Source organism: Crocuta crocuta, unplaced genomic scaffold (assembly GCF_008692635.1).
Source record: "Crocuta crocuta isolate KB4526 unplaced genomic scaffold, BGI_CrCroc_1.0 scaffold102, whole genome shotgun sequence".
In the NCBI taxonomy this organism is placed as follows: Eukaryota; Metazoa; Chordata; class Mammalia; order Carnivora; family Hyaenidae; genus Crocuta; species Crocuta crocuta.
Genome location: NW_027530019.1, coordinates 10,793,708 through 10,819,804, shown reverse-complemented (window position 1 = coordinate 10,819,804; position 26,097 = coordinate 10,793,708). Strand labels below are relative to the sequence as shown.

The 26,097-nt window shown below is 49.5% G+C and overlaps 1 protein-coding gene across 1 annotated transcript in view; it reads left to right on the top strand.

Annotated features, from left to right (window-relative positions):
- The window catches only part of STARD9 (StAR related lipid transfer domain containing 9), a 118,949-nt gene extending 93,369 nt beyond the window's left edge, over positions 1 to 25,580 (top strand). Inside the window, exons 21-33 of the mRNA XM_077764588.1 lie at positions 692 to 879; positions 1,344 to 1,821; positions 3,748 to 13,374; positions 13,556 to 13,753; positions 14,187 to 14,367; positions 14,744 to 14,884; positions 21,893 to 22,010; positions 22,198 to 22,310; positions 22,568 to 22,632; positions 22,789 to 22,991; positions 23,223 to 23,320; positions 23,494 to 23,652; positions 24,208 to 25,580. Coding sequence (XP_077620714.1) covers positions 692 to 879; positions 1,344 to 1,821; positions 3,748 to 13,374; positions 13,556 to 13,753; positions 14,187 to 14,367; positions 14,744 to 14,884; positions 21,893 to 22,010; positions 22,198 to 22,310; positions 22,568 to 22,632; positions 22,789 to 22,991; positions 23,223 to 23,320; positions 23,494 to 23,652; positions 24,208 to 24,309 — 11,671 coding nt within the window. The 3' untranslated portion in view covers positions 24,310 to 25,580. The remainder of the gene's footprint in view (positions 1 to 691; positions 880 to 1,343; positions 1,822 to 3,747; positions 13,375 to 13,555; positions 13,754 to 14,186; positions 14,368 to 14,743; positions 14,885 to 21,892; positions 22,011 to 22,197; positions 22,311 to 22,567; positions 22,633 to 22,788; positions 22,992 to 23,222; positions 23,321 to 23,493; positions 23,653 to 24,207) is intronic.
- Positions 25,581 to 26,097: the final 517 nt, after the last annotated feature.

Sequence of the window (26,097 nt, the reverse complement as noted above, 5' to 3'; positions counted from 1 at the left end):
AATGGAGATGCATGATGAACATGTAGGGGAGTTTCCATTCCCACAGTGGTTGTTGGAGCTTCTGCCTCTACCCTGTTTCCAGCAGGTTTTAAGCAGAACATTTTATTTGTTTTTAAAGGACAAAGCTCCTTGATTTAGCTAAAATTTTTTTTTTTAATATTTTTATTTATTTCTAGGAGAGAGAGAGAGAGAGACAGTGTGAGCAGGGGAGGGTCAGAGAGAGAGGGAGATACAGACTCTGAAATAGGCTCCAGGCTCTGAGCTGGCAGTCAGCACAGAGCCCGACGCGGGGCTCGAACCCACGAACTGCGAGATTATGACCCAAGCGAAAGTCGGACGCTTAACCAACAAAGCCACCCAGGCGTCCCTAGCTAAAATGTTTTTATTGGTTTTTTTTTTTTTTTTAAAGCTTTTTTACTTTCGTGGTTATTTTCCTTAACTACAATGAACTTGTGTTTCTGGTAGACTCACGGTCTAAGAATATGCTAGTCTGAGGACCATTCTCCCCTCCTGCACTGTGACATCATGAGCTGCCTGTGACAGCGTGCCTGTGTGTCCCAAGTTGCTGGAAGTTCAAAGCCTTCTCTGTCCTGTTGAATTCATGGCTCTCCCAGAAAAGCTTAGACTACCCCTGGTTTGTCCTGAACTGGGCTTGCATTTCCCTTGGGTAACCCCGGCCCTTCTGTGATAGGAGAGTGCTGGAAGAGCAGAGCAAGCAGGACTGCCAGCCACTGCGGGCAGGAGAGGCACCTCACAGGGCCCCGACTGAGCAGCAGCACTACGTGGGGGATCTGAGGCAGCGGATCCTAGCAGGACAGATTAGAGCCAAACAGGAACTGAAGTTCGACCAGGAGCACCTCAGCTGGCAAATTAAAGACAGTAGGTGCCCACTGCTCACAGTGTTGCTTCACCTTCTCATCTATTCATTTTCATGCTTCCGCATCCTTCTGTATTCTCTCCTTTGTTTCCTTTATGATTTGATGGAATCTTTGGTATTATGTGTTCTCTCCCCCCTTTTAGAAACCAGGGGCTCTTATGAGGGGCTGGAAGCAAGAATAAGGAAACTGCCTTCCTTATTGCCCCTCAGAGTGATGGACCTCCCGCTTTCTCTTCACGCACACATTTATTCATCCTTTGGCGCCTGTCCCAGCATGTGCTAATCCCTGGGGGCTTCCTTCCCTAGCCCTGTGGTAAGGGGGCCTGGTATCCCTCATCCTGTCACATCACCTTGGCCAGCACTTTCCCTCCATTCAGATCCAACCACAGACAGAGGTGTGTGAGTCTAGGCCACACAGGTAGGGAGAGAGGTGCTGACCTTCTCACAGGATGTCTTTGGTTCCCAGACCATCAGTGGCTGCTTAGAGAAGAGCCCTGGCTGGCTGGCTTGCAGAAGCAGCAGCAGCAGCAGCAAGACCACATAGCAGAGAAAGAACTCAAGGCTTGTGTGCCGCCTGGTGCTTGGCTCCAGACAGATCCTGAGACTCAGCCGCCCCCACTGGTCCGAAGCCAGAAGAAGGAGGTGCGACTGCAGCTTGGGCGCAGGAACGCAGTTCGTGCAGCACAGAGGGACATCCGGCGAAGAAAGGCCTCCTTCCAGCTTGAGAGACTCATCAAGAAGCAGAGGCTGCTCGAGGCCCAGACGGATCTGGAGCAGCCTAAGGCATTGTGTGAGCTCCACAATGACCACACCCAGAAGCCCACATACCGGTTCCCCAGCGCTGACGCCACGGTCCGAGGAGCTCCGCACAGAAGCAGACTGCCACATTGCCGTGCTTTGAGCCTCCAGAGGCTCTGCAGTCAGTATTTGCCTCAGCTACGCAGGTACAGCCAGCCGTGGTCACCTGAAATCATGGGCTTAGGTTTACAGCCTTGTTGCCCAGGCAGTGTTCTTTACTTCCCAGTGCTGCAGTTCCTCGGTCTGTGGAAGGGGAAGATTTGCTTCCTCTCTTTCCCACCACTTTTTCCCTCTTCTTTCTCTCTAGGTGAGATCTTCTAAGATTCAGGCTTTTCCCTTCTCCCACCCTAAGTGGCAACTCTTGCTGCTTTGGTGAGATCTTCCAAGTGAGAATCTCAGCCTCATTTTTCACCTGCTCTTTAGACCTTGGCTGTGCACATACGTTCCTGTGTGTGTCCTCCCACCACCTCCGTCTCCTCTTGCCTCACATCAGACTGTGTTTCCACACGCTTCCTCCTCCTCCTCCCTGCTTCCCACCTGTCCTGCCACCTCAAGTGAGCTTCCTGACCCTACCTTCCTACTGGTGAGCTAATAGAACACTAGCTGACTCCTGCGTCCAATTTGGGATCTTTGTTTTTTCTCCGTCACTCGTTATATTCAGTTAAGGTGAAGGTGGAGTGTGTCTACTTCCCTAGATCCTCCAGGCCTACCCCAGGGTCTTGGATATAGTATGTGTACTCTTCATGCTTTTTAGTTCTGTTTGCTCTGTTTGAAGACTTTTTATTAAAAATTTTCAAACATACACTAAGTCGAGAGAATAGTGTGCCTATCACCCACATTCAGGAGTTTCCAAGATCGACCATGTTTGCTTTAATCTCCTTGCCTTCCTTTTTCTGATGAAGTATTGTTATTTATTTATTTGTTTATTTTGAGAGAGTGTGTGTGAGCACACAACTGGGGGAGGGGCAGAGAGAGGGAGAAGAGAATCCCAAGCAGCCTCCACACCACTAGCGCAGAGCCCAGTGCAGGGCTCAAAATCACGAAACTGTGAGCTCATGGGGCGCCTGGGTGGCTCAGTCGGTTAAGTGGCCGACTTTGGCTCAGGTCATGATCTCACGATTCATGGGTTCGAGCCCTGCGTCGGGCTCTCTGCTGGCAGCTCAGAGCCTGGAGCCTGTTTCAGATTCTGTATCTCCCTCTCTCTCTCTGACCCTCCCCTGCTCAGTGTGGTCTCTCTCTCTCTGAAATTAAAAAAAGAAAAATTAAAAAAAAAAAAAGAAAAGAAAAAGAAACTGTGAGCTCATGACCAGGGCAGAAAACAAGAGTTGGTCACTTCACCAACTGAGCCACTCAGTCTCCCCTCTGATGAAGTATTTTTAAAGCAAATCCTAGATACCATGTCATTTCAATCTTACATCAAGTATACACTTCAAAAAATAATGGCTTTTTCTTAGAACCACATTTTTATTATTCACCTAACAAAATTAACATTAATTATTCAATATAATCCAAAACCTAGGGCATATCTAATTTCTCCAGTTGCCTCAAAAATATGTATTTACAGTTGTTCAAATTAAGATCCAAATAGAATTTACACATTGCATGTGGTGATGTCTTTTAAGTTCCTTTTAATCATTTTTTTGTTTCACTTTTAATCTTCATATCACTGATTTGTTAAAAGTGTATCAGTTCTGTAGAATATGCTGCTTTATAGGTTTGCCTGTTTGATCCCTTGCAGTGTCATTTAGATGGTTCCTTTGTTCCTCACGCTGCCTATTAAATGGAAATTTCCCCTAAAGGTATGATTCCATTTAGATTCAGTTCGATTTTTCTTATAAAGTAAAGAAATTAAGGAACAGAATATACCTGAGTCTCTTTGTAGCCAGGACTATAGTCCAAAGTTGTTTTTTGTACCTTTAGAGCTTTTCTCTGACCTCAAATGCTAGGGGATGGTGACATTGGCCTAATTTTTAACCTCTTTTTGAGAAAACTAAGTGAGACTTTATATACCCTCTGTGAGCATGCAATAGGGACCTTCTACTTTTCTAAGATGGATTTCCTTGTCTCCACAGTATTTTCCTGAATCGAGATCCCTTCACCATGCTACCTCCTTTGCCTGACCCTACTGACCAAATATCAGAGACAGTTCCATCAGAAGAAAATTTGTCCCAGGCTTCTTCTTACCCTCCAAGGACAGGGTGTTTCAGCAAGAATGCCTTCTTTTCCTCAGGCAAGGGGCATCTCTGCAAAGCCAGGGGGGCCTTGGCAAGGAAAGGAGCCACAGCCTCAGGTACCTGTCTCACTGTGAGTTCTGAGTCTCCCAGCATCCAGGAAATGGAGAATGTGGGTAAGCAGCCCTGTTGGATGATGTCCCAGAGCTTAGCATCTCTTGACCATTCAGCTAACAAACTAAAGCCAAGGGACGAGCCAGAAGCACTCAGCCTTTCCACCTATACCAAGAGGGGTAGGGGACTAGCGGACTCTGACCACACACGAGCAGGGTGGCGAAGAGAAGGGAACCTTGGGACCCACAAGACTGCTAAAGGAGCCAGATGCAGTTCCTCACATCCCCGTGGACCCAAACAGGCATCTGGACACGGAAAGGCAGCCAGGACTTTCCGGGTAGAATCCAAACCACCTTCTTCAAGCAAGGCATCAAAAAGGCAGCAGAGGGTGCTAGTAGCCAGGGCCAGAGACATGGCCAGAAAGTCCTCTTGTTTGCCTCATGGCAGCCCTCTGAGGCAGTACAGTGCAGGAGACCCAGACTCCACATCCTCACTCACAGATTGCAGCCCAAGAATGGATCGTGTAAGAGAGAAAGATGGTGACTTATCTGATGCAGATAGCAGTTACTCAGTGGATTCTCTCTCCTGTGTCTATGCCAAAGCCCTAATGGAGCCACTGCAGCCAGAGGACCCTCAGGGGAAGGAACAGGATCTCCCAGAATCAGAGAACTCCGAAAGTGATGACAGCCAAATATCTGAGGACTCGCTGGCTGAGAAAGGGTACGAAAGCCCGCCAGACAGCCCAGGGAGCAGCTATCTCACCAACTGCCACAGCCACCCCAGGGCCAGAGCCAGAGCCCCTGGGAGGGGCTTCACCACGTCCTCAGACAGTGGACTCTTCACCCAAACTTGCAGGAGCTTTTCCTTGGATAGCCTGATTGATGCCAAAGAAGAACTGGGGGAAGATCAGCAAGAGCCTTTCTTCAGTTCGGCTGATGAGATGCCTGCAGAGACATTTTGGCACCTGCAGGCCTCCAGCCTGCCCAGAGTGGAACAGGAGGCAATGTGCAGGCTTGGTCCCATTAACTACAGAACAAGAGCCAGGCTGGATGCCATCCTGCCAGTGAGCAGTTCATTTTACCTTGGTCCCTCACCCCAGCCGCACTGTGAACACCCTGAGTCGGAGGTAGAGGCAAGCTCCTCTGAACAAGCAAACACACTCCAAGGCCGGCAGCTTTCAAGAGGGAGCCCTCTGTTGTCCATGGATTCCTGGTTTTCCTGTGACTCCAAGATCAATTCTAGCAGCCCTTCAGGAATAGTGGGTTCCTTATGTCCAAGTCCTGATGTCCAGGAATTTCAACCCCAAGGTTGTGAGAAGCCTGGACAGTCGCAAAATATGGAAGAACTCAAGCCATCAAGAGCAGAAATACCCCTGCCCTATAGCTCCAAAGTGCCTCAAGGCGGCGCTGAGCTGCCCTGCCATATAAGAGGTGTGTATACAATCCCTGCCTCTGATACGTCCAGCCTGTCATTCTGGGGATCATACAGACTTCTTCAGCCACGAGTTGCTGGCATTTTTCGGGCCAGAGGTACCCCTGACACAGCCCAGCAGGGCAACTTGGAAGCATCCAACACCTCCAGCCTGTCAAGTGTTTTAGCTGCCTCTGCCTCCTCGTTCACTCATGTAGGCAGTGTGCCTGAGAGGGACTGGGCTGCCCTTCAGCAGAAGTACCTCCTTCAACTGTCTCATCCTGCTCTGGAGGCTGTGAGAGAGCCTGGGCCAGCTTTCCCCTCCCTTGAAGAAGATTCTGCTTCCTTGACCCAAGCTTCTGGCAAAGAAACAGATACTCTATTGCTAGTTGGTTCTGGGTTGTCTAGCAGCCTGGATTTCAGCACTTTTCCTCTCCATTTTTCCAAAATTAGGCGTTTGAGAGCAGAGAAAGAACAGGACAGTCTGAGTGCCGAGTTAGAAGGTACTTCAGATTTCTTTACAACTAGAGAGAAAGAGGTGAGTCATAGTGGAACTTACTCAGCAGATGTAGAATCGTTGACTTCTGGAACTATAAATGCACCGGTCTTTGTAGCCGAGAACAAGGTGGCAAATTCCATGCCAGAAGCACGTGAAGGTGATCAGAACAGCTTGGAAGAGTCTTCGCAGAGTGATGGGAAGCCTGGACTGATGACTTCCTCTGATGAATGTTTCTTTCTCAAGAGCCCTTATCACAGTAATGTCACCGTGGCCACTAAAGAAAACCATTGGCCCCAGGGCTGGGCTCCTCTCAGGAAGAATAGTGCAGGCCAGGAGGGACAGTTAAGTCCGAGCAGCTATCTGCCTCTGCAGGAGGAGAGGGTAGACCATCAGGAGAGCTCCAGGGAAGTGGTTGGAAGGCACACGAGTGTTTCATTTCCATCAGGTCCAGAACCGTATCCTGACTCTGCTGCCCAGAAGCCATTCCCATCTTCCTTGGAGCCGCCTCCCTTGGAGACATTCTATGTGACCAAAAGCCGGGATGCCCTGACAGAAACTGCCTTAGAGATTCCGGCTTGCAGAGAATCAAGAGTGCCTTCCCCACCCCCCCGGGAAGCTTGGGGCTTTGGTCATGACCACCAGCTTCTCCAGAACGTTTATGTGAAGGATCATTTGCCAGTGCTGTTACAAAACCAGAATTCCAAGATTGCCTCATCTCAGCAGGTCACAGCAGGGAGGCCAGTTCATCTGAACACCAAGGAAGTTATCAGAGAAATGGGGAAATGCCCTGGAAGTATTGAAGAAGAAAGCCATAAATCAGTTTATCTTTTTGTTGCTCAGAACAGACATTTTCTTTCATCTACTAGCACAAAAGTATGTGAGTGTGAAAATCAAGTTGGAATTTTAAATAAACCCAGTCTTTCAGCACTTAAGGAAGAAGAAAAGGCCACTATACAGTCCTATTGCAGTGTTTCCTCAAACCATTGTAGGTCTAGGAAGCCTCTCCTTGTTTGTGAGTCTGAGACAGATGGGGAAGAAGAGCAGGATCACCAAGTAGTCCTCAGACAGACCCAGGCCTTTAATATGAACAGACAGTTTCCTTCTGGGGCCAAATCTGATTTCATCTATAAAACCATCAATTTAGCCATTGACGAGGACATGCTGGGGGAAACTGCTGTTTCTTTGCAGTCCAGATCAGTATGTCATAGAGTAAACGGCCCAGAGATGGTGGCCCAGGATGAGAGTCCAGTGCACAAGGGTGAGGGGAAGAATGAATCTGGGCCTCTTGGGAAATCTCTCCATTCCAGAGGCAGCTCAAAGGAGCTTAAGCTTCCACAGATGGAGTCTACATATGAAAGATTCCAGTCAGTTATAAGCACTCAGGAAAAAAATCAGAGTGAATGCAAGGGCCCTAGAAGATCACAAGAAACATTAAACCCCAAAGAAGAACCTTCTGGAAGGAAAGAGAATAAAAGAGTTAACAATGCTGATGAAATGGCCAGGCTAATTAGGAGTGTAATGCAGCTGGAAAATGGCATCTTAGAAATTGAATCCAAGCAAAATAAGCAGCTATATGCTTCCCCAACACCGGGAGTCAGTAAGGAGTTTGTGTTCCAGGACCAGAGGGACTGGGAGATGCCTGACTATGTTCTGAGGCCAGGCATCTCTGGTAGCTTGGGAAGTCTTGAGGAACTGGAAACTGTGAAAGGTTTTCAGGAAAGCCAAGTTGCCAAACATAGAAGTAGTTCTAAGAAAAAGGGGCCAAAAGCTCAAGGCGGAGTTGAGGAAATGACTCTGCAAAGGGGAGGGAGCCTACTGGAGGAAGGTAAAATGGTCTCATCGACTCAGAATAGCTCAAGCCCACATTATGTAAGCAGTTCTTTCAGCCAGGAGACTGGCCTATTGCTTAGCCAGTCAGATTCCTCTGTAGCTCCTCACAGAGACCTGAGTGGTACCTTGCCTTTGGATTCCCCAAGGCTACCAAGAAACTATCTTCATGCATGTGATTCTGTATGCATTTCTCCAGTTGACTATGTGCTGGATCCCACAATATTGAAAATGCCTAACAGTCCTTTGGTAACTAGAGCAGGAGATCAGGACCAGACTGGAGAGCCCCAAAGCCATAGCCCTCAGGGAGATGTTAGAGGGGGCTCTTCCTTGGCACACAGTGCTTGGTGTGAGTCCGTGATAGCTATGGCCGTGGCATCTCGTGGTCAGTCCCATGTACCAGAGAGTATTCCCCTGGGTGCAGAGAGCAGGAGATCAGCAAACACCCAAGACCAAAGAGGGAACCTTGGAAACATCTCAGTGGGCTTGATTCCCAGAGAGAGTTTTGCATTTGACGCCAAGGCCGCAATACAAAGAGGATTGGAAAGAGCCAGTCCCCTGAAAAGAGTCTCTAGCCCACTCGAAAACAAGACTAGCTGCCTCTTAGAAGAGGGTAACAGTCAAGGCCAGCAGGCAAAGCAGAAGGCAGAAAAGGAGGCCACGGACCTCAGTCCTACTGCTGGTGCTTTCTCAGCACCTGTGTCCCTGCCGAGGGTGCCTCACTCAGAGCACTGTGCTCATACATCTATGGATCTGGCTGTGTTAGAGGAGATCAGAGAATCAAAGGCCCACGGAAAGCAACTTCATGGCTTAGGGGCTAATGGCAGTGTTCTTTCTTACTATGAGACTTTATTAGAAGCTAAATGTTCTTCAGGGGCCCATCGTAGGCCTCAGTGTCCACAAAGGGACCAGTCAGTGTCAGACAAGACCAGGAATGAGGATGACGCACAAGGATTTTATGTGACATCTCTCTCTACTGAGCCAGAACATCTGTCAACTGATGAAGCCACACCCCTCCCTGTGGACAGCTTTCAACATCTGCCCAACACTGAAACTAAAACAGGGCCACGGCATCCCTCACAGACTTCCTCCCATGAAGCCCCTGCTCCAGGCAAAAGCCATTGTATTGGAGAACTGAGACATTTTCTGGGAGCTGGTGAACAGTTTCTATGTCACTGTAGCTCTTCTGAAATCATAGAGAAAAAGAAAAAAGCAACCAGAACACCTTCCTCTGCTGATCCTGTGAGCTCAGACAGTTTTCCTTCAACAGTGGTAGAGGACAGGAGGGAAAGATCAGAGAAAATAGTGGCTACCTTATCTTGTTGCACCCCTTCTGGTGATCCTGAGATGATTCTATGTGGGGGAAGCCAGTTAGCTCCATGGGAGAGTGCAGAAGGTTCGCGTCCTGGTGGTCAGGAGACCAACCCAGTACATCAAGAACCTAGAATTCTAGATACCACTCATGGAGGAGGTTCAGGGAATTTCTTAGTGGCTACCCAGGGAGGAAAAACAACCTATTCTGAAAGTCAGCTTCTGACATGTGATGTTCAGAATTCTGTCAGCCTCTCAGGATGTACCCAAAACCGTGGCCAATGCCTTGAGACTTCCATTGGGTTAGAGGAAAGGAGGGAAAGTCCCAAACAGGCTGCCATCCTACCTGAAGTTCAGGAAGAGTCCCAGTGTAGACACCCACAGGAAACTTTAGACTGTGTCATCATCTCGGAGAGCATTGAAGGCAACAGGACTCTTAGTCCACCTAGGGAGCAGGAAGACAGCGGAACACCTCCTTGCCAACATCTTTGCAATCCTCAACCCATTGATTCTCGTGCCTGTGCATCCCCACCCTCCACTTTATCATGTTACAGAGACAGTGACCTGAGGAAGGGGAGTTCCAAGGCTGCCCTACGTACTCTCCAGCCACCCTGCATAGTACCTTCCAGAGCCTGTGGAATGGATGAGAGAGGGAAAAGCTATTCTAGGGCACCTGAAGTGCTCTTGGCTTCTGGCCTTGAACCCAAAGGCATTCATGTAGAATTTGGGCCAGCAGATAGCAGCACTTGGGAGCCTTCCACTTCTGCTGTCCTATCTCTGGCTCAAGGGGGCATCTCCCCTTCTGCCCCTGATATGAGGACAGGTTTCTTGAGCCACTCAGTGGCTGATGGAAACTCAAGGTCAGGGGGGGATCCTGAGAAAAAGGTTGCTGAGAAGAAAGCCAGCCTAGAGCCTGAGGTTACCTTTTCCTCTGCAGACCTGTACTCTGAGCCACTGAGGGAGTTTCAGGACAGCTCTGTAGGTGGGCAGAATGCACAGGAGTCTCAAACCAAACGAGAACCACCTTTAACAACTGGGAGACCATACACTCTGAATTTAAGTGAACGGTCTATTGAGAGTGAGATTCTGGGGGAACCTCAGGATGGATGTTTAGAAAATGCCATCCAGTACCTTCCAGAAAAACCACAACTTTCCACTGAGTCCAGAGATCACAGTGGATTGGATCCCCAAGCCAAGTTTGTAGCAAAGTTAAAACACATCTCTAGGCACCAAGCTGACAGTCCCTGGGAGGAGGAAGAGCAGCAGAGAGACGAGGCTTTGGGTGGTGGGAAAGAGCCTGCCCAGGGCAGGAGCTCCCAACCTTCCCCTGAAGGTGGCTTGGACAGCTGTCATATTACAGATGCAGACAGAGAGGAAGCATCTGCAGCCCATCCCTCTGTGTCCAGGATGCTTTCATCAGGCTTTGAAGACTCAGTCTCCATGCCCTTGGGGCACAGTGGAGCCCCATGGCCCACACCCCAGAGCCCTGGCCTGCCTGCCTCTAGGGAGCAGCCAGCTCCCCACCACAGGTGCTCATTTCCTGTGATTGCAGTCTTTTCTGGCCCCAGACACTCCAGGTCCTCCCCCATACCACAGTTCTCTTCCCAGACTCTTCAGGAGCTGAACTTGAGTGTGGAGCCTCCTTCCCCCACAGATGAAGATGCACAGGAGACTAACAGATGGTGGACTCCCCATCCCAGTGATTATTCAAAGGAAAAGTCAGCAGCGAGAACAACTCTGCAAGATGAGGGATGTAATCAGAAAGCCTCATCTAACTGGGACAAGAGCGCTGCTGATCACCAGCCCCCACAACCTGCCAACCCTCCTTACCCAAAGTCCTCAGCTCTTTCTTGCATGCCAACCCCCGACTCCATGACAAGCTGGGTCTCTAGTACCCTGGAAGAGGCCTGGCAGGAAAATCCAGAGGGACCTGGCAGCCAGGCCAGGTCAGAGAAGTGGCACTACACGGCAGACAAAGGAACGATACACTTTGGCTCCAGTGATATCAGTCCCTACATCTTGTCCTCATGTCCAGAGGGGCCTGTGCACGTTGGCTGGAAGCAATATGTGTTTGGCAGTGCAGTGGATGTCTCCTGTAGCCAGACACCCCAGGGCCCAATTCCATCAGACATGGCCAGTTGTTCAGGCATGGATGATGGCCCGGAAGACCAGAACTCTCAGCTCCATTCCCACCTCAGCACTTATGCCAATGCCCTGGGGAGCACACACAGCAGCATTGGAAATGCCAACGTTTCACATGAGGCCTGGGATTCCTCATGGGGTTCCTCGTTTGCTTTGGGGAACCCCCACATCCTGAACAGCAATCCTGAAGCAGCAATCCCCAGTAAGGGTCCTGACAAGAGAGCCCAGATCCCGGGTACCCCTGAAGAAGCAGGCTCTCTGAGGAGTGAGCCCATCTTGGCAGAAGGAAGTGCTGCAGGTGCAGTAGATGAGATTATGCTGCTGTATCCATCAGAGGCATGTGGCCCTGTGGGGCCGCCCAGGACGAACACCTTGGAGCAGGGCACGCAGACCCTGGGCTGCAGTGTCCACTGGAGCTCCACTGACATCTCTACTCAGCCAGAAACCAGTGCAGTGCCAGACTCTGGTCTGGTCTCCTGGACTAGCGTGCACAACCTGTCTCTCCACCTCTCACAGCTGCTACACAGCACCTCGGAGCTGTTGGGGAGTCTCTCCCAGCCAAGTGTGGCCGAAAAGGAGCGGAACATCAAGAGGGCGTCCCCAGATGAGGTGACCCAGGCCCTAATGATGGATGGCTATACTCAGACCACCGTGGATGAGGGCATCCAAACTGACCTGGCCTTGCCACCTCTGTACCTTCCAGCCCCAGAGGCCAACCCTCAGGAGGTCAATGTGGTCCTTGAAGTGCTGGGCTCAGATATCCCCACCATGTCTCAAAAAAACAGAAATGCCACAGGAACCCTTCAGAAGAGAGAATTAGAGGAAACTGCATGGAAAATGGCAGGGCCCTCAGAATCTCAGGAAGAAAGCCTCCACTGCAGGGCCCTGAGCTTTCCAGGAACCCCATCCCATTTGAGGCTTCAGAAAGCCCACTTTGGGCAGAACCTCCTTTCTCTGAGCCCTCGGGCTTCTCCTGATGCCTCCCTGCTTCCCAGCTCCCAGCCAGAGGAGCCCTCCTGCCTGGCTGTCACCAGCCCCAGCCTCAAAGGCTCCCACTCCCCAGGGCCCTGCCCCAGTCCTGCAGAGTCCATGGGGAATCCTAAGGTCCAGAAAGAGCTGGACACCATGGGTACCTTATTGGTGGACAGAGCCTCCTCCCCAATACTCACACTCAGTGCCAGCACCCAGGGATTGGGGCTCTCCCCAGAGTCTTTGTTTCTCATAGCCCCCTCAGCTTGTCCTTTTGAAGGCTACCAGAAACTTGTCTCCAGTCCAAACCTTCCCCTGGATTCCCCCAGGCCTTCAGTGGATAATTATTCTCAAACTGCTAATGAGTCTGGTGGCTCCCAGAGAGTGGAGACTTCATGTGGGAAAGGCAGAAGTCTCTTAGAAAGTAGTGATGGCAGGTCGTTCCTTGAGGTGAGATCCCTGGGCAGTCCACCGCAGAGCCCAAAACTCCAAGTGTGTTTTTTAGAGCAGCCCCCTCAGCAGCTTCAGCCCAAGACCACTACCTTGGTCCAGAGCAGACCACCATTACTCTCACTGAGGAGCCAGAGTCCAGCTGAGGGCTTTGTGCCTGAGGACGTGGCTTCCTTGGACTGTGGCTCACTGAGCAGTAGGGGGCCAACTGAATGGAGGAGCAAGACAGAAAATGAGGGTGAGAGTTCAGCATCTCCAGTGGAGCCACAGCCCACTCTGGACTTTTCAAGGGGAGGCCTCCACCACCTCAGCCCCTGCCCTGTCTCTGAGTTGACTGCTACTGCAGGGCTCCGGGGTTCCACTTTGAGCCCTACCTGCCAATCTGAGGTGCTACTGAGCTCCAGTTCCCAGATATGTGTGGCTGCTGAGCCCCAGCATCATGGCCTGAGGGACTCAGTGCATAACAAAGTCAGTCATTGGAGTGGGGTTCAGGATGGCTCTCCTGGGGAACTAGGTGTGATGGAGTCACTGGGGACCAGGTGTGATCTTAGCTCTGGAAAGCGGGGACAGAAGCCCCTACAGCCTCCTGACAACCAGAAGCAGGATTCTGAGTGGTCCCAGAGGAAGCAGATTCCCTTGCATATTGGGGCTCAGAGTGTCTCACTCAGCACAGAGCTCACAGAAGCGAAGCTGCACCACGGCTTTGGGGAGGCCGATGCCCTGCTGCAGGTGCTGCAAAGTGGGACTGGGGAGGCACTTGCTGCTGAGGAGCCACTGCGGTCCACCTGGGAGGAGCTCTATGCCCGGTAAGTGCCCCCAGCCTGCTGTGGAAGGGCAGGCGCTGTGCTGAAAGAGAACTGCAGAAGGCTAATAGCTAGCTGTTCCTTTCTCCCCTGCTCAGCTCTGGGATCTTCTGGGGATCAGAGAGCTTAAGATGGAGAAGGCCATTCAGGGCCGCTTCAATGAATCCATCACATTTTGTCTCAGGCAAAAACAAACCATTGAGGCTCTCTGGAGAGAGCGAGCTGAACGACTTCAGAACTTACACCACACACGGAACCTCAGCCCCCAGAAACAACTGAGCCTCCTACCCAGCAGGGATCTCCCCATCCGGGACCTTGACCTACCCAGCAGGCGCCGAGAATACCTACAGCAACTGAGGAAAGATGTTGTGGAAACCACCAGGTATGGGCAGACCCAGGGACTCTGCAGAGAGCAGATTGTACATGGAGTGGGAGGGCTGTGGGGGGCTGGGCCTGGAGACTGGGGACTGCAGCTCCCTTTGGACAGGAGTGATTCCAAGAGTGGGTCCTATGCTCCTGTGGGCAAGTGGAGGTGGCTGGGGAAGGCTGGGGGAGAATGGGGTAAAGGGAAAAAGGAAGATGTAGAAGGGAACAGGGTGGTGGGGACAGAGCTCATGGGAGAGAGTGGACAGAGTGGCTGTGACCTTCTGTATAAGACAGCAGTCCTGAACCTCAAAATGGGTTGTAAAACCAAACTGTGGTCAAAAAGAAGATGGGTCCTTCAAGAGGATGGTTGAATAGGTAAGCAGGCCAAGGCCGTCACCCATGCACCTGCCATGGTAGAAGGCGTCTCTCCACCCTGTGGTCTTCCTTAGGAGCCTAGGATCGGCATCACGGTCTTCTCCTGCTTCAGACATAGCACTGATGCTGCAAGAATACCAGCACGCCCGCGAGGAGGCCAAAGTGGAGATTGCCCGGGCCCGGGCCCAGCTGCAGGAGCGGACTGAGCAGGAGAAGTTGAGAATCCGCCAGCAGATCATCTCCCAGCTGCTGAGGGTGGGGTGTGGGGCAAGCCGGTGATTCTGGGTGGGCCTGGAGCCTGGGGCAGATGCCAGACCAGGGCAGCCTTCACCTGGACTGCCTTGGAGTCTTGGGATATAGCCTTTGGAGGAAGGTGTTGGACTACTAGTGCCAGCTTATAGCTGTGCTCGCTCTTTTTACATGTCACCTTCCTCTGACTGGCTTCTGTCCCCAGGCCAAAATCTGGGAGGTGGCAGCTTTGGCTTAGAGAATGGATAGGTACGTGGGGAGGCGTGAGGGTTGGTTTCACGCCGCGGTAGAAGGCACTGGGGAAGTGAGGGGAGTGGTTTCAGGGGCAGAGAGGACGGAGAAGGTGCACCAGCAGCTGGTTGCCAGCTGTCTAACCTCTCAGGAAGAAGAAAAGCTGCACACGCTGGTTGCCTCCAGCTCCCTGTCTACCAGCTCCAATGGAAGCCTCTCCTCTGGTCTTACCTCTGGCTACAACAGCAGCATCGCCTTATTGTCGGACCAGCTCCAGTCCCCAGACAGCGTGGTGAGTGGACAGATGCTAGCAATGAGCCACGGGCCAGAGCCACTGAGGCAGGAGTTGGGGCAGGAAGTTCTGCCTCCTGGAGGCTCTTGCTGACATGAACCCTTCTCGTGGATGACAGATAGGCTTTGGACTCTCCCTTGGTTTTGTCTCCTCCCTGTTTGTTCATTCAGCTTGTGTTCATTTTGTAGGTACTATTTTAGCCACTGGGGATACAGCAGTGAGCAAAACTGTTCTTGTTCTTAAACCATTAGAGGGATACGCACAGCTTATTGTAAGAGTATTTAAGCACTGTTGCAGTCAGCTATGTGAAGAAGGGGTTCTAAGCCAGTATAAAATGGGATCTGACCTGGAAGGTCAGCAAAGTTGCTCTGAAGAGAGTGCGCTTAAAGTGACACCAGAAGTGTGAGAGGCAGTTAATGGAGTAGCAGCTTAGTGTCTGGTGTCAGGAGGGATTGGGGAGGGGGAGCGGTAGGGAGCACAGCCTTCCAAGCAGAGAGCTTGACAAGTGAGCCAGAGGGAGGAAGAATTTGAAGAACTAAAAGAAGGCTAGCATGGCTGGAATATAGTAAGATGGGAGAATGACTTGAGGAAGGACTAGAAAAGTCCAGATCACATGGATTCTGCTACTAATTCTGGCCCCCTTCAGGTCCATAGTACTTCCCAGAAGCTGTTCTAAAGCTTTGAAGCCAGGGGAGCACGATGATGAAGTTATAGGAAGTTATAGGAAAAGGGGGCAGGGCACCCTGTGGCTGGGGCCGGGGATGATCACAGCAAAGCCTGGTGAGAGTCGCCCATTGCCAGGTGTGGGCCCTGCAAATGGCAATGAGCACAAGGGGCCCATGGGGCTGCCCTGGACAGAGCACATCCACAGGACGCAGAGGGAGGAGGAGGGTGGAGTCAGAAACAACACACACTTTTGTCTTGAGCAGCTGACGGGGCAGTTGTGGTGACTGTGAGGCACTGGGAGAGGACAGGTTTTGTGGGGAAGATCAGGAGTCTAGTTTGGGACTTACTGTCTTTGAAGTGTCTGTGAGAAATGCAAAGGGAGCAGCTGGAAACACAGATCTGGAGCTCAAGGTAAGATCTGGCCAGGGATATAAAATTTGAAAATCGCTTTATAGTAAAACTTCATGTAGTAAAAACTAGTTTTCAGACAGTAGCAAAGGACATATGATGCCAAGTTCATTCTTTCAGTCTCCTGTTGCCCTTCCCAGAAGCAATCATCTATCCCAGTATGCTCTGGATTTCTGGAGGTATTCTGAATACATTCTATGTCTTAATATCTATAAGAATGTGCATATTTTTAAAATATTTTTTTCTTTTTTTTTACGTGTTTTTCTATATTTTAACTTTTAAAAATTTCTTTTGTTATATACATATTTATTTTTCTTTTTCCCTTTCTTTTAGATTTTATTTTTAAGTAGTCTCTACAACCCCAGGGTCAAAAGTCACATGCTCTTCTGACTGAGCCTGCCAGGTGTCACATGGTGTTTTTTTTTTTAATCTCTCTTTTTTTTTAGAATGTGTGTTTCTAAAGCACACGAATGGCAGCCACAGTGACCTGCTTTGTCACTTTTCTTCCTTAAGAATGTCTTTTGGACATCATTGCACACCAGCAAATCTGCTGCTGGCTCATTCTTTTTAAGTTAGTGGAGTTTTTTTCTCTTTTATTGCATGGTTTTATTTATTTATTTATTTATTTTGATATGTATATAGATGTAGGTTTTTTTTTTAACAAATAGTTTATTGTCAAATTAGTTTCCACATAACACCNTTTTTGCCCTAATTTTTATTATTTCTCTTCTCCTACTGGGTTTGGGGTGCTCTTGTTGTTCTCCTTTTAGTGCATTTAGGTGTGCTGTTAGATTTTGTGCTTGAGCTATTTCTAATTTCTTGAAATAGGTCTGGATTACAATGTACTTTCCTCTTAGGACTGCCTTTGCTACANAGCGAAAGTTGGACGCTTAACCGACTAAGCCACCCAGGCGCCTCAGTAGGGTGTTTTTTATGGAGGTTTTCCAGACTTTTTCCTGTGGTTGATTTCAAGTTTCATAGCATTGTGATCTGAAAGTGTGCATGGTATGATCTCAGTTCTTTTATATTTATTGAGGGTTGCTTTATGTCCCAGTATGTGATCTGTCTTGGAGAATGTGCCATGTGCATTTGAGAAGAAAGTGAATTCCATGACCTCAGGATGTAGAGTTCTAAATATATGTCAAATCCATTTGCTCCAATGTGTCATTCAAGTCCGTGGTTTCTTTAGTGATATTCTGTCTAGTTGATCTATCCATTGCTGTCAGGGGAGTATCAAAGTCCCCTGCTATCAGCACATTCTTGTCCATAAGATTGTTTCTGTTTGTGATTGTTTTATTTTTTACGGGTGCTCCTGTATTTGGTGTGTAGACATTTATAATTGTTAGGTCTTCCTGATGGATAGACCCTGTAATTATTATATAATGCCCTTCTTCATCCTTTGTTACTGCCTTTACCTTAAAGTCCAGTTTGTCTGATATAAGTATAGCTAGTCCAGCTTTCTTTTGACTTGCAGTAGCATGATATATATTTTCCATCCCCTTACTATCAATCTGAAGGTGTCCTCAGGTCTAAAATGAGTTTCTTGTAGACAGCAAATAAATGGATTTTGTTTTCTTTTTTTTATGCATTCTGCTACCTTATGTCTTTTGATTGGAGCATTTAGTCCATTTACATTCAGTGTTATTATTGAGAAATACAGGTTTTGAGTCATTGTGTTCTTTGTAGGATTCATGCTTGTGGTGGTGTCTCTGGTACCTTGTGTTCCATTTCCCTCACAGAGTCCCCCTCAGGATTTCTTGTAGGTCTGGTTTAGTGGTGACAAATTCTTTCAATTTTTGTTTATGTGGGAAAACCTTTATCTCTCCTTCTATTCTGAAAGACAGGCTTGCTGGATAGAGGATTCTTGACTGTGTATTTTTTCTGCTCATCACATTGAAGATTTCCTGCCATTCCTTTCTAGCACGCCAAGTTTCAGTAGATAGGTCTGTAACCACTCTGATATATATTAGGGCCCTTTTATCCCTAGCTGCTTTCAGAATTTCTCTTTGTCCTTATATTTTGCCAGTTTCACTATGATATGTTGTGCAAAAGATCGATTCAAGTTATGTCTGAGGGGAGTTCTCTGTGCCTCTTGGATTTCAATGTCTTTTTCCTTCCCCAGATTGGAGACGTTCTCTGCTATAATTTTTCAAGGACTCCTTCAGCGCCTTTTCCTCTTTCTTCCTCTTCTGGAATTCCTATGATACAGATATTGTTCTGTTTGATTGTATCGCTCAGCTCTCGAACTCTCCTTTCGTGTTCCTGGATCATTTTCTCTTTTTCTCAGCTTCCAATTTTCTATAATTGTGTCTTCTAACTCATCTATTCTTCTTTCTGCCTCTTCAATCCGTGCATTGGATGCCTCCGTTTCATTATGTGTCTCATTTATAGCACTTTTAAATTCATGACAACTATTTTTAAGATCCATTAGTCTTTGTAGCAGTAGTTTCTCTGATGTTTTTGATTCCTTTTTCAAGCCCTGTGATTAATTTTATGACTATTGTTCTAAATTCTTATTCAGTTATGTTGCTTATATCTGTTTTGAGCAGTTCTTTGGCTGTCATTTCTTCCCGGAATTTCTTTAGAGGATAGTTCTTCCGTTTTGTCGTTTTGGCTAGCTTTCTGTCTCTTGTTAGTTTTAAAAGCTTGTTATGCACTCTGCACCTGCACGTACTGCTGTATTAAAGAAGGCTCTGTGACCGTCCAGACCCTATCCATTGAGGAGTGTTCTTCGAATGGTGTCTTTTGGTCTCTCTTGTTGAGACTTTGGTTATTTTATTTCTCTACTCGTAGTGGTATTTGGGACTCTCCACCATGTGTACTTCGGCTTGTTTCTTGAGGTAGCCCTGGAAAAGAAAACAGACAAACAGGGAACAAAGGCACACAAATGCACAGACAAATCCAACAAGCAAGCAAACTGAAAGGGAAAAAGAAAAAGGGGAAAAAAGGAGGAAAACAAATAATAAAAATAAAAAAGAAGAAAAAAGAAAAAACCCAAAAGACAAAGGACAGTCTAAAGCATAAAACCTGAATTCCCAGCTACAAATAAAGAACAGGGTGTATGCACTGCTGATGGAAGAGCAGATACAAAGAGAGAAATGACAGGGTGAGGAGGAAGCAAAATTGGATAGTAACCAGGCAGAGAGACTCAGAGAGAGAAAGAGGAGAATATGGTAAGAGGCGAGGAGAAAGAAATAAAGATAATGTTACTCAGAGAAAGTATATAGTCTGATGACTCCAGAGAGAGAGAGAGAGAAAGGTAGCGGTGGACGTGTAGAATGTACATCTAGAGAATGGACTAAATGTGACTGTTGAAGCAAACCAATGACCAGAGTGCCCAGTCCAGCAACAGGGGAGGGATATGAATGAGACAAGGGAAAATATATCTGGATAGAAAGAATTGATCTAGAATCAATCATGGCAGTGCATCCATGTTGGTCTTGCCCCGGGATCTGGTAAAAAAAAATATATAAATAAAAGCAGTTCTCTAGTGGGGATGGGAGTGGTTTGGTGTAGGCGGGTCTTAGCCTTCACTGAGTCCTGCAGGCTGCTCCCTGATGTCCCGCCTTGGAGGTTTTGGGGAGAAAAATGGCGGTGCCCGAGTCCCCTCTAGAACCAAGCATTGCAAGTCACTCTTTTGGGTCCAATCTCCCTGTGCCGGGGTTGTAGCCAACGTGGGCTGTGCTGTATGTCCCAAGCCACGCCTCGTTTCCAGATCTTAGTCCGCGCCCCACTGATACCGCCGAAATATAAACCTGCAGGCCGAGTCCTTCTGAGCAGTTTTAAGCCTGCCACTTCCCCACTGGGGATCGAGCCGGAAGAGCGACGGAGCGGTTTCAGGCCGCCGCTTCCCCTCCCGATGGACCTGGAGAGCAGAGGAGCAGTTTCTCTTGGCGCCGCCTGGGACGGGGAGTCCAGCTCAAAGTCAGTTTCACAGCTGGAAACCGATCACTCTCTGTCCCGAGCCAAGGTTTTTGTCTTCTCCACTCCAGGGACAGTTTCTTGAGCAGTTTCAGCTGCTCTTTCTTTTCCCCTCGAATCACTGTGGCTCCCCCCAAAGGGGGCTCCCTCCCCTCCCTCCATGTCTCCCGGTCCCGGCCTGTTTTAATCTTCCCCATTTCGCACTCAGGCACCTATACGGTGGTTTTCTCAGCGGACTCTGTTTCCTTTTCCTCCCAAACTCCCACGATTCTGTAAGGGTTCTTACGGCTTCAGGCCTTCTCTGTTTGAGAGATGGGGCAAGTGAAATATATGGAGCTCCCTACTTCTCTGCCATCTTGCCTCTTCCCAGCCCATTACAATTTTTTTAATTTATTATTTTCTTATTGTAGTAATAAATTTTTTACTCCATGTATTTTTGAGCCACAAAGCATGAATTATTTATATTGGCATGATGTATGAAATGGGTCTCTGATATCATCTTTTTTTTCACGTGGTAGCCAGTTGTGTCATCAGTATTTATTGATTAATCCATGGGTAGTTTTTTTGGGAGTCATCAGTATAGCAGGGGGAGCAGATGGACTCACTTAGGAGTATATAATTGAGTGAGAAAGGAGAGCCTAGGCCTAAGTCTTGAAAGAATCCCAGAATATCAATTTTTGTTTGAGGAGGATGAGCCAACACAGGAGGAGGAGCATTAGCCTGGGGACTCAGGAAGTGAGTATCTCAAGTGAAACGGAGAGGCTGGCCTAGTGGAAGCCCACTGAGAGGTTCAGTAAGGTGGGGACTGGGAGTTGGTGATCAGATCCAACCACACGGGTGTCACAGGGACCTGGTGACTGCTGTTCAGTAGAGCGGTGAGGCAAATGCTACGTTCAAGCAGGTTCAGAAGGGAGTGAGAGGTGGGAGATGACAGATGGTGACAGTTGTTTCAGGAAGCATATGTGTGAATGGTGGGAGAGCAAGGACCCCTGTGAAGGAGTTTTTTAAAGGTAGAAATATTTACATGCTTGAGTGCTTGTAGGAAGGATCCAATGAAGAGGGTGAGGCAGAGGCAACAGTGAAGGAGGAGATGATCAGTAGTAGAAAGGTCCCAAGAAGATGGCACAGGACTTCAATCTGAGACAGACAGACCTGCTTAAAGTATGAGAGACTGTATGTTGAAGCAGAGGAATGGAGGCAAGAATGGGGATAGAACTGTCTGTGTTCATTTCTTCTTGTCTTTAAAGTAGCCATAGGTTAAGAACTAATGATAACGGTAGGGTGGACAGTGCCGGTTAGGTCCAGCAGAAGTTAAGGTCACGTCACTGAGTCGCAGGCTGAAGTAAAGGTGGGAGGACCATATTGCAGATCCAGAGATCATCCTGTCTGGTTCCAAATTAGGACCTTTGACTTAGCTGCTGTACGGGGTGGGGCTGGGTGGGGAGACTTGGGGAGGTTGGGGCCTAGGGTCAAGCTTTTCACAGCTTGTTGCTTTTCCTCCCCCTCCCACCTTCCACTTGGGCTCCAGCCATGGCCACATTACTGTTGGCACATGTTAGATACTCCAAACCCACTGATGTTCCATACCAGCTCCATTCATTCTGATCCCTATTGGAGCTCTCCTCTGAGCAGTCTTTGAGGCTGTGGCTTGGAGCTTAAGGATAGATTGTCCAGGGACTGGTTTCTATTGCTCTTAACTTCTCAGGGACATCCAGCCTCCTGTAATCCCAGTGGAGATTTTTTTTTTTCTAAAGCAGGCTTCATGCACAGCGCAGCACCCAGCACTGAGCTCGAACTCACAACTGTCAGATCAAGACCTGAGCCAAGATTGAGTGGGATGCATAGCTGACTGAGCCACCCAGGCGCCATGGGGAAGATTTTTTTGATAGAACCTCTACATTGGAAATTACTGGGACAGTTCAGAGGCAGAGGAGATAATTCTACACGGGCTATCTGGCCCTCTGCTTTCTCTTTCTCTTCCTTTGCTCTGGTCCTAAACATTGTTTTCCACAGGGAGACACACACTTGCCTGATTCCAATGACTCCTGGATAGGGGATGATCGGGCCCATTCTACAGTGAGGAACAGTCAACTGAGTCTGGCCAGATCCACCTGGAAGAGCTTAGCTTACAGTGAGTGGCGGGGGTGAGGGCACACAGCTACCTGCCCCGTTTGGGGACTTGTGGGGCGGAGGTCTGCCAGATCCTAGAGTCACTAGCCTGAGGTTATCAGCCCCGAGTCACTGTTCCTCAGGAGGCTGTTGCTGCTCTGAAGCCTTGATGCTCATGCTGTCTCACGGCCTCTGCCTGTTCACTGCAGGCCGCAGAACCTCCCTGGGCAGCTGCTGTTGCTCTCCGTCCAGCCTGGGGGCCTGCTTCTCCTCCTCCTATCAGGATTTGGCCAAGCACATCGTGGACATCTCTATCGCTGACGTGAGGAGCGATTCCACTTGTCCCCGTGGTTCCTTTACCAGCCCTCTGCCGGGTGGGGAGGGAGGGGAGGGAAAGAGCAGGGTAGATGAGGGCCAGCTTCCTTCAGATGAGGGTGGGGGCTTCTTCGGTGGCTCTGCATCTTGACAGAAGGGGAATTCAGCAAACACTGGCCTGAGTGGCCGGCCGACTAACCCAGGAGTCTGCTTTGTACTTTGCCCGCTCAGTCGCTCACTCGGGTGTGATCCCTGTGTCCGCAGGTAATGGCTGCCTGCTCAGATAATCTGCACAACCTCTTCAGGTGCCAGCCAGCAGCCGGCTGGAAGTAAGTTTCTTTGCAGCATGTTATCCTAACCTGTTGTCCTCTTTCCTCCTTTACCTTCTGTGCCCTGGCTTGAGTCCTTCCCCCTGACCTGCCCCTCTGTGACCCAGGAACCCAGTCCTCACCTCTTCTTCCTCTTCCTACCCTTGGTGTCCCCAGCTATCAGGGTGAGGAGCAGGAGGTGCAGCTTTACTACAAGGTGTTTTCTTCTACTCGGCATGGCTTCCTGGGGGCAGGCGTGGTTTCCCAGCCACTGTCTCATGTGTGGGCAGCTGTGAGTGACCCCACCCTGTGGCCCCTGTACCATAAGCCCATCCAGACAGCGAGGCTGCATCAGCGGGTGACCAACAGCATCAACCTGGGTGAGCCCAGGGAGGGCTTCCTGGGGGCCCGGGCCAGGGGATGGGGCAGCAACGGCTGGAGGCTGCCCTCTTGGGAGGCCAGGTGCTCAGGCGACCTCTGGGTGGCTCAGGCTAGGTCCGTGTGTCGGGTTGCAGAATGACTGGATATTGGCGGGCATTCCTGGGCTGGGAAGGATTTAGGACTAGGTCTGTCCATGTACCTCCTGACTCTCCCCATTCCTGACCCCCCAGTGTACTTGGTGTGCAATACCGCCCTGTGTGCACTGAAGCAGCCGCGGGATTTCTGTTGTGTCTGCGTGGAAGCTAAAGAGGTGCCTGCCTTGCCTGGGGTAAAGATGCTGTGGGAAGCACTTGGGCTGGAGTGCCATGAAAGGCAGTCACTGTGGGCACCGGGTCCCGTGGGGAAAGGAGGGCGCGTTGGGTGGGGATGAGGATGGCGTGAAGTCTGTCTGGCCGCACTGGAGCCTGTCCCGGTTTGATCCACCTCACTCCCTCTCCCCAGGGGCACCTGTCTGTCATGGCGGCTCAGTCTGTTTATGACACATCCATGCCGAGACCCAGCAGAGACATGGTCCGAGGGGAGATTCTGCCCAGTGCCTGGATCCTGCAGCCTCTCACCGTGGAAGGAAAGGAGATCACCAGAGTCATCTACTTGGTCCAGGTGATCCTCCCTGTGCGGCTGGCACACCTCAGTGTGACCCCACCACCCCATGGGAGTTTTCTATTCAGCCACTCAACACCCTTCAGTGCCCAGGCTCCACGTCCCCAGAGCTGGAGACTCGGGCTTCTTGGGCCACAGTGCAGGGAATCAATCAGTGGGGAACAGAGGGCGGAGGAGGGGAGACAGAGTCAGTCTCCTCTAAAGTTGCTGTTACCAAAGAGCTCAGTGGCCTTTAGACCCTCTGCTGCTGAGTCCTCTGGAGATAGTCACGGTGAGGCAGGAGAGCAGCCTCAGCAGAGGCTTTCTCTGGAAAGCAGGACTCATTCTATTGGTTCTCCACTCCCAGTTCCCCACTGTGACCTTTGTCACCAGGAGGTGAAGCTCATCCTTAGATCTGAACAGCAGAGCCCAGGGGCCTGTACATTTTGGGACTGCAGATAGTCAGAGGAGCTTCTGTCAGACAGCCTTGGGTGGCTACCTGTGGCAGACATGTGACCTGATGTGTTCTCCCTGTCTGTACACACCTTTAACTCTTCCTTCTCTGCTTTATTTCAGGTAGAACTTGGTGCGCCGGGCTTCCCCCCTCGGCTCCTAAGCTCCTTCATCAAACAGCAGCCACTGGTTATAGCCAGACTGGCTTCCTTCCTTGGGAGTTAGCATCTTACTGTCAAGATGGTGCTGCAGAGACACAGGTGCAGGACACGCCAGTGATTCTAGGGTGGCTCTTGTCATTCTCTGCACAGCAGATAGTACAAGGCTACTGGCTGTGGCTGACCAGGCCGACAGCACTCAGACCTGAGTTGCCAGCAAAGTCCTGTCAGTACTTGGGTCACAGCTGGTGCCTCTGCAGAGCGGGAGGACCTGAGCTCCTGCCCCTAGCTGGCCAGCATCAGTGAAGCTCAACTCACCTTTTTGGATTCCTCAACCTTTCTTTTCTCTCCGGGATGCTGTGGCAGATAAGCCACTTGAAGACCAGGACTGGGAGCAGCTGGCAGAGCCAGGAGAGGGCAGTACTCTGGCCCGGCCTCAGGCAAGGAGGGAAGCAAGCAGCGTTGGCCAGGACTGTTCAGAATCTGTCTCCAGCATTCAGTTCCACTGCGGACTGGAGTGCTGCAAAGTGCCAAACTAGAAAAACGGTTTAAAAAAACAACTGCACAAACCATGACAGTGATTCAGAATCGTTTCTCCTTGTATTTTTACAACATGCTTTATTATTAATTTTCACTTTTTCCCCTTCATTTCCCTCACAGGAGAGGACATTTGGGTCTTTGCCTCAGTCAGGAGTATTGAGCAGTGCTCAGTCTTGGAGCCATCACTCCAGAGCCCAGGAGAAAGGGAAAGAGCACTGTAGAAGCAGGTTGGACAGATTTGAGGCCAAGGAGGGGAACTTAGCTCTTTGAGGAGGGGTGGGGTGGGCAGCCCAGTGTTGACTGCTGACAGGGCAAGAGTAATTTCAAAGAGGTGAAAAATTGTTTATTGAAGACTAGAGAGAAGATATGACAACTCTTAGAGGAGGTAAGTGACTTATTAGGAGGAAAACTCAGTTCTGTTCCTTCCCTCCCTCAGAGCCTTGGTGCCAGCCTTCAGTGGTCTCTCGAGCATCTGTGCTGCTGTGGTCGGACGTGCTATTCTAAGTGGGGATGGGGCATGGGCTCGGTGTTCTTGTCCCTTAGCCTGCCTAAACTTGAGCTTTGAGTATTCATTCAGTATGGTTATGTGGAAGTGGTAGGGTGGGAGAGACTCCCAGCTTTCATTCTGGTGCACAATTTTTGGTGGAAGAGGCTGACCATATGGGGATTGAAAAAGGTCAGTTTCTATACTGTACAGCAGAGATTTATTTTTTCTAAAAATGTTTGCAGGATTTTTTTTTTATACCTCAGATTGTTACTTATATGTGATTGGTTGAAGGCATTCTGCTCTTGAACATATATTTCTGGTTAATTTTTTTGGTATATTTAACACCCTATTTATGTCCTCCCTTCCATCTCTTTGCATATAAATCTCCTGACTTTTTCAATCAATAGTCTTAACACTTGCAAATTAAAGGTCCATGGTGTCCTTTTATTTAGTGACCACTGCGGGTTCTTTGAGCTCAGAATTTAGTCTGGAGACTATGATGGCAGCAACAGCCCAGGGCCCAGTTTCAAGCTATACAGTTGACACAAATGTACTGAGTTCTTCCCATGAGCTCAGCACGACCTTGTGTGTAAACAGCAACCAGGTCAGTTGCCCAACTGTAGCCAGCCGCAGCCCAGATACGATCATGAGAAGAGGATTCCAGACCAGTCATTGCCACCACCAACGACCCCATCCCCTGGAATGAAGTTCTTTAACAGGTGAGTACCTCTGGGCTTCTGAAGCAGAGCTGGCAGTGGGAATCTGAACATACGGGTCCCCAGAGGTGATCCTAATCCCCTTCCTACAATAGCCACACACCAGGCCTGA